Source organism: Nasonia vitripennis, chromosome 3 (genome assembly GCF_009193385.2).
Source record: "Nasonia vitripennis strain AsymCx chromosome 3, Nvit_psr_1.1, whole genome shotgun sequence".
Taxonomy (NCBI): domain Eukaryota; kingdom Metazoa; phylum Arthropoda; class Insecta; order Hymenoptera; family Pteromalidae; genus Nasonia; species Nasonia vitripennis.
The window spans coordinates 1,728,459-1,736,506 of NC_045759.1; the positions used below are offsets into that span (position 1 = coordinate 1,728,459).

General features: G+C 45.4%; 1 protein-coding gene across 9 annotated transcripts in view; it reads right to left on the reverse strand.

The window, feature by feature from the left end:
- LOC100121921 (rho guanine nucleotide exchange factor 28) overlaps window positions 1–8,048 on the reverse strand; it is a 32,937-nt gene that overhangs the window by 23,850 nt on the left and 1,039 nt on the right. For 7 of the 9 annotated variants that reach the window (XM_031926399.2, XM_008205669.4, XM_031926397.2 and 4 more), the window contains exons 1-2: window positions 4,832–5,902; window positions 2,856–3,021 (exon numbers count right to left, since the gene is read on the reverse strand). In XM_031926399.2, coding sequence (XP_031782259.1) covers window positions 2,856–2,895 — 40 coding nt within the window. In that variant the 5' untranslated portion in view covers window positions 2,896–3,021; window positions 4,832–5,902. Of the gene's footprint in view, window positions 1–2,855; window positions 3,022–4,548; window positions 4,695–4,831; window positions 5,903–8,048 lie in introns of those variants that run through there. The other 2 variants (XM_031926395.2, XM_031926396.2) reach the window with 2 other exon arrangements.

Consider the following 8,048-nt stretch of genomic DNA (forward strand, 5'->3'; position numbering starts at 1 on the left):
AGAGGAGAGTGTTCAGCGAGCGATGCCGTCACGCTTTTCCGATTCTCTCGCGAGAGCTGCGGTCCCGCGCACATTTCACCGCGATGCCCGGATCGGATCGTTATGCACTGCGCTCTTGTATATTACAAGTTTTAATTATTCTCTATTCGAGTATTTTCCGGATTTCTGATGATAACCAGGTAATTAGCTGCTGCCCTGATGCAGCTCAAAGAGCGAGAAGCCTTCGGTAAGTTTGAGGCTCTTTCATAACGCTTAATAAATAGTGCAGCCTTATTAAAACTGCGCCGCTACATTTGCCCTGAATTATTGCGGGGGATCTCTCTTGCCGTAATTACTCGGCATGAAAAAACGCCGGAGCTTTTTTAATTTATTAAATAAGTAGAGACGCTGCGCGAGAATCTGGGAAAAGAAAGGGAAAGATAGATTACACACTCTTCTCTCGAGTCGAGCTTTTGACGTATAAAGCGCTGAAGGATTGAGTTTTTGTACATACCGGAAAAAGAGCGACAGAAATCACGTTATCCGCAGTGTGTCTTTGAAGCCTACTCCGCGCCGCGAGCGATTATATTTTTATTCGATTTTGGAGGAAAAGCGGCGAGAATTTGCACGATGAATAAGAAAAAAACACAGACGACCCCTAGATTGTTTTATCGGAAAAATTTTGACGCTGCGAATAGTTTCGAAATTTTGCGAGAGCCGATGATCGTAAGCGTGAAATGAATGATTAATCGACGGTTGAATCCAATCAACTTTTTACCCGTCGATATCGAATCGAATCCGCACGTGTCCTCTTGATAAAATCCAAGAGCCTCGATTATTGATATGAGAGAGTCAAGGAACGCGCGTGAAACATGCAAACATCCCATTTGCGTTTCGCAAAACGACACGCATGAAAATCATAATTTACAGGTGGCTCCTCGCGTCCTGTCCCTGAAAAATTCAAGCTGGGCGAATCCCGGAAAACACGGTGAATGTAGATGGGTGCGTCTGTATACAGATATACACACGCACATACACCTACGAGAGAGTGAGATCGATTTTATGATGATGATTTTTTGATGGGCCAACAGTTTGTTGCGCCACGTTGGAGGATTGTTTACATCTGCGGAAGAAGGGAGACGAGATTGAAAAAGAGAAAGAGAGAGAGAAAGAGAGAGAGAGAGAGAGAGAGAGAGAGAGAGAGAGAACGAGGGTGGAATCATCATGTAAATCGCGCCGCGAGATATTGACAATTTTGACAGAGAGAAAGTCGGAGTATTGGTTAATCATTAGCGTTCGAATTGCTCGAATCTATTTTGGCTCTATGGAAGCCAGCTGTTATTTTTAGGTCTCTTTTTTCCACGGAAAAGTATATATACAGTGGAAGACAATCGCGCGTGTGAGAGAGTTTTTTGCGTTTACGAACTGTCGTAAAATACTCGTGTAAAAGTTTTTTCATGCTCGACCGTAACGACGTTTGATTTTATTTTTCAGTTTCATTTAGTTTCATCGCTCGTACGAGGGCGGATCGATTGAACTTTAACGCCGGCGTTATTTCGAGCTGGATACATTAAAGGACCGATAAGTTAATTATAGCCTAGCCTACGCACTCTCGATTCGCTGCTCGAAAGGAAAAACGGTTTTTTAATTCATCATACCCCAAGTGACTCTCCGAATACAACGCAGCTAACAATAGCCTGCAATTTCATTAGAATATTACTATGCAAAACTTTTCCAATACAACTCTCTCCGCATCCCTGGAAAATCCATCAAAACTTTATAATGACCTTAAAAAAAAGTGCCAACTTTTTATCGACCCGAGCGAGCATCAAATCGTGTACCTCCAGGAGTATAAAATCGACTACAATTTTAATCGAGAAATATTATACGCAACGTAAAATCATAAGCTCTCGTCCGGATCCGTTCTCTTTAACATGACGCAGCTAAATACCTCGAAAAGCTTCCTCGAACTCGCCAGCGGCTTTAAAGATCCAAATTTACGTACTACATACCCGCACACACACACAGTCGACTTTGCAAAGGCGACATACAGGAGATACGGGGTTATTGTGTGTTAGACAGGGCCGTAATATCGTATACGCCAGCGAGAGATAACGGTCGGCGTACTTATACGAAAACGAAAAAAGTTATCGTCCCGATCGATCGTCGCGACCGCGACTGATTAGCAGATAATAAGTCCGAGATTCTCTCGATGTCTTTGGTAGAGGAGATATAGAACGGACCATGTGTATAGTCGTCTCGAGATAACGGACTTGATCGCAAGCTATTCTTGGCTTTTTTTCTTGATTCGCTCGGTTAGTGCGAATTGATATTTTTTCCCCTTTTATTATCGCTCGAGTTTTGTTTTGTTGTGTTGTCTTTTTATCGGGTAATTTCTTTTGCGCGTGTAAATGCTATAATAATACGTCACGAGAGCGAAATCTCGTTATCGGCTACCGTGCGTAGTTGGAAAATTAATTATCGACTCGTCTCTGGGATTCACCAGCCGAGCAAACGTTAGAAACTCCGACTTATTGTTACATAAAGTCGTTACTTTTACTCGCTTCCTGCTAACGTTATTAAACACATATCGCAATTTATCCGCTGTCAACGTGCAGCATAAGGGAAAAATGAAAATTGAATACCGGCCAATCAGCCTGTGCCAAAAGCGTCGCAAAAACCTGCACGAATTTTCCGAAAAACTCAAGAGACAAAGGCCAATCTGAGCAGAGCGCGAATCCATCTCCTCCCACGTACAGACTCGCTCGACAACAGCAAACGTCGAATCCCGAGAAAGCAGCAGTATAGTAGTAGCAGCCGTTGCCTCGGCAGCAGCAGCGAAAATAATCGCGCTGCAGCATGAAAGGTCGACTCACCGGAGGAAAACGGCGCGAGTCCTTCCCTGCGCTTTTCCATCTTCCGCCGTGGCTATTTCTCCTTTTCCTCGGCAAGTTCCTCGATGCTGTTCTTTATTTTCCGCTTCTCGTCGACTTGCCCTCGCTATCCCTTGCATTCGACGCGGCGCCACTCGAGTGAAGTCACCTGCAATGAATTACAAAAAGTTATTAGGAGAGAGAAAGAGCAGCTCTCCGCTTATAAACGCACGCGCGCGCGCGCCCCTTTTATAATCTCTCTCTCTCTCTCTCTCTCGCGCTTTCTGTCTCGCTCGCTCGCTCTCGTTGTTGGCAGACTTTTGCACAAAGAATTTTTCACTTGACGGATTAATCGGGGACGAGGAGGATTAGGCGCTTCTCGTTTGCGCGCTGCCGTTTTGAATGAAAAAGTCGAGTTTTTTTGAAGCCCCTTGACGTAGCAGGGAGACTGGATGAGAGGGAATCCTTTTTTTCTTGTTTGGGAAATTGAGAGTAGTTTGAGGGATGGTTGTTCAAGTGTCGTGATGAAAATTAGCGCGAGTGGAATGTATGCGGATTGAAGAGGCAACAAAGGCCTTTCTTGGATAGCATGTGGGAGAGTTAAAATTCAAGCAGTTGGAGGTGTCATGTTTCTATTTGATAAGAAAGAATTTAGTCAATTATAGACCACTAGTGGGACTGCAATAATTGAAAAATGAATTTTGCTAAATTGCTTGATTGTGGTTGGCTTTTATCCGATGAACTAAAAGTACATGACTCATGCGAGTGATAATTTTTCAATGAAAAACACCATCAGATTCATCTGTTACAAAATAGTGAAGCAGTGCTGATAGAAGGAGCGTACAACACATTTTTATTTGAAATTCCTGATAAGGAACTACATGGGTTAACACAAAAAAGGTAAACAGTGTAAAAAACTGAGACATCCAGTGCAGAGTCACAACCAAACCCACACTCAAACAAGATACTGGCCCACAGTATATCCAACTATCACTGCAGCAGGAAAGATAAGAAGGCTTTGCATAAACTTCTGACTATGTTCAGAGTTGAAGATAAAACAATTCCATATCACTTGGTGCAAGGAGAGAGAGATCAATCTGTGAAATGGCACACCACAGCACAACTAAAAAGAGCTCCTGGCTGTTCAAACACAAAACAATCCAGAACACTGTAGCCTCCTATCAGCAGTGGCAGATAAAAAATGCCTGGTGGTATTAGAGCTTCCTCTTCGCTTCACACACAGAGGCACTGCAGTTTCATTCTCACTCATCGATGTCTCATCATTAGGCTTGCAGCAAAACACTCAATTCTCGTGCAGCAGCTCATTGAGATGCAGACAAAAGAAGCGTGTGTCCTCATACAGCTCTCTGCAGAGGTAGACTGGAGCTGCAGCTGCCAGTCAAGAGAAAGAGAGAGAGAGAGAGAGAGAGAGAGAGAGAGAGAGAGAAAGAGCGAGATAAGCCTTTTGGCCACTTGTTGCCAGGGCAGAGCTGCTGCACGCGTGTCGACATCCACTCACACACGTGCAGGTAGGATTGGTAATCCACGGGGAAGGAGCAGCGAACAGTCGGCTCCGAAATTCGTATACGAACACACGACGCCACGTCGGGAACAACAACAGAGAGTGAGAGAGAGAGAGAGAGAGACACACACGTACGGCGTTTCCACGTAAATAAAGCCGCAGCAGCGCGCTAACCTTAAACGCGCGGGCAGGCGGCGAACAGCGACTGGCACTTCTTTTCCTTCCTCTTTTTCTTTTCGCTGCCGCCGAGAGAGTCGCGCAAAAGTATGTAGCCCCGCGCCCGCGCGCTCTCCTCGCGCCCGTGTATACGTGTACTGTGCGCGCTGGCCCCCCGAGAGAGAGAGAGAGAGAGAGAGAGAGAGAGAGAGAGAGAGAGAAAGAGAGAGGCTTGCTTTTACACTCTTATGTACACTCGCTCTCTGCTGGTGTTCGTGTTCGTGCGTGTATATATACTTACACCCGAGCAACTGCTGCTGCTGTTACCGCGTCGACCATCTTGCAGCTGGGGTATTGCACACGAAATACCTTGGTCACCAGGTGCGAGTATCGGCCAAGTCAACTGCCTCGCTCTCGCCTCCACTGACACACACACACACACACGCGCAGCTATACGTATATATTGCGGGGGACACCTGAGGATCCGGTCTCGTTTCTCTTTCTCTTTATATCACATCGGCGCTGGTTCTCCAATACACCGAGACACACGACAAAGCTGTTCCTGGAGAATGTACAATGTTCGGCGCCGAGGAGATGCTGCTCGCGCGCGCGCGCGAACGAGTTGTGATATTCGGCTACCCACACTCTTCGCAGGCGCATTCACTATACTCTCTCTCTCTCTCTACTCTGCTCCGATGTTCACGCGTATCTCGTCGAGCTGAGACTGTGGAGGTAGCGCAGCACCTATAGGCAGCAGCACCACACAGACACGGTATGTACACTCTTTCCTCTCTTTCTCGCGCCCACGCTGACTGTTGACTTTGCCGAGCAAGAGAGAGAGAGAGAGAGAGAGAGAGAGAGAGGTGGTCGCCGCGCGGCGGCTTTGTACGTGGGCGCGAGTCTGTGTATAGCTATATACACTGGAGAAGGGGGGAGAGTTTACCTGAGCACCTGTTGGCGAGAGGAGGGACCAATGGCGAGGTGAGCAGCGAGTGTCGCACACGCGCGAGTCGGCCTTTAGTTTTCAAAAGGTGGAGCGTACGTTCGAATAGCGAGTGTGTGTAGTAGAGCTATAAGTGCTTTGTTAGTTGTTTATTTCAGTGCTGGGTTATTGGAAAATATGGCGAGTGTGAAATTTTTGGTAAAAACGACTTTTTGGTGCAACGTTTTGTACGAAGTAAGAAGACTTGCATAATGTAGGTAGACCCTTTTAGAAGATTTTCTTCGGCTTTGTCTTCTCCTATACAATATTTATATTAGCTACGACGTTTCTGACACACGTCACATTCTCTGCATACTTATTTAGAGACAATGAAGAGAACAGCAAAATATGCATATTTTAACTGTAAAAATATAAGCTTCCGTGCAATATTTCAAAAACTGTAAAGAAAGAGAAAATAGCACTCGGGAAATTCCTGAAATGAAATCTGGGACCCATACCGTCGGTGCGCGCGCAGTCGTAAAGCGATAAATTATTCTCGGGGTTTAACGCCGGCCTCGCGCGGATCTATAGTTTTCTAAAAATTTTCTAAAAATGTTGGAAAGTCCTAACAGTCGTTACGATAAACAATTAAATAATATCTTAACTAAATGCACCTTTCGAGCATTCTTACGTAACTTTCACAAAAGCTCACAATCCCAAGCTCGAATTGATTGTAATTCACGCTCGCACCATACTGCAATAATACTCTCCAAAATTTCCAGGACGATAATTCATACACTGTATTAGCACATTATTATGTCGACGGGCTGATTACAATACGCGCCGCATATCCATTGCATAATGGAGCCAACAATTGAAATAATCAATTATACGTCAGTGCAGCTCGCGCGGCGACAATCGGCTCGCCTTATTCGAACTGCCCGGGCATATGCGCGCGAATACAATGAAAAACGGGCGAATATCGCGTCGCCGCTCAAACCGGAGCAATTAGCTAATTTATATCGTCGCCGATCGCAATTTGTTACAAGAGAGCCGTTACATTGAAATTCAAGGTAAGCCACGCCGGTGAGTCGCGTTCGAATATTCAAAAAATCCACTTACGTTATACGAGCAAGCTCTTTCAAGAGCGCGCACGCGCGCGCATTTAAATAATCCAAAGCGTATACGCCCGATATTATATTATAAGTAAATGCGATCGCGGTATAAGGTGCAGCGGCGGCTTCAATGTCTAACGGCGATCGATTCGAGCCTCGCGCCCGCGCACGCTGAGAGGGCCTTCGAATTTTTTAAAATCCGCGTTTGATCGATGACTGAATTTTAATTAGACGTATCCTGTACGTATTTTTCTTCGCGATTTAAAAAGATATTTTTTCACAGGTGTCTGTCTATGTGCGTTGATCCAATAGCACGAAGGGAAGAAAAATAATACACGACGAAGAGCGTGCGTCGAGGAAAGATTTAAAGGGCCGCGAAGAGCTGCGCAGAGACAGTCCCTTTAAACCGCGTGCGCTGTCTGTTTATATCGCCTAGTTTTTCATTTAAATGTCTCCGCGTAATGAAAACATTGTTCCGCGTCGACTGCTCTCTATTTACACACAGAGGTACTTTAGGGCGCATTGCGCGTTGGAGGAGAGAAAGAGAGAGAGAGAGACAAAGAATTTAAAACACAAGGCTAGAAGAGAAAGAGATGGTATGCAATAATGCATGTAGGAAACGGCGCTGCATGTACGGAGAGAAGGCGAGGTGGCCAAAAATGCGAAAGAGAGAGAGAGAGAGAGAGAGAGGGCGAAAATGAGTGAGACGGAGAGATTGAATGGTAAGAGAGAGAAAATGGGAAGACGGGAGTGTGATCCGGTTGGAGACGGTCTCGGTGACGGGTCGTGGGTGGGGATTTCGAAGCGCGAGCTTTTGAATGTTTGGTTCGATGCTCCGAATGAAATGAACTCTACTTCAATTTTTGTTTAATTAAAAAAGTAATAAATAAAACGCGATTCCACGAAATCGGGGAAGGACAGAAGTGAATTAGCAATGTGTGCTCAATATAGGGAATAACAAAAACATATATACACATCAATCCGCGTTATCTTTACACGTGTTGATTCAGAAATCGCATTTCCACAGCCTTCCCTGGAAACCTAATTGAAACGTTCAACAACAGAAGCGTCGCATCAGGAGAAGAGTCAATATTTTTATCTCTTATCAAGCGGCTCCCAAGACGCACACGATATCGTGATGAAATCGATATAGAAGAGGCGATTCTCGGAAGTCATGTATTACGCATTTTTCAGCACAATAAAACAAAACTCCATAATAATTACATTTTATTCTCGGTAAGCCTGCTTCAAAATTTCAATTTTCATCGACATAGAAAAGCGTGACTCCAAAAACTGACGCCGCGAAACCCGTCAACTAACCGTCACAGCCGATCTCCTTTCCGAGAAAAGTGTCAGTAGAGCGAGCGAGAGAGCAGCTCTCGACACACTGAGACCCGCGAGGACAGACGACGCTGCGCGAGAGCGGAAAACTCTCTCTCTCTCTCTCTCTTCCCCACACATGTGTGCTAGCTGCGGTTCGC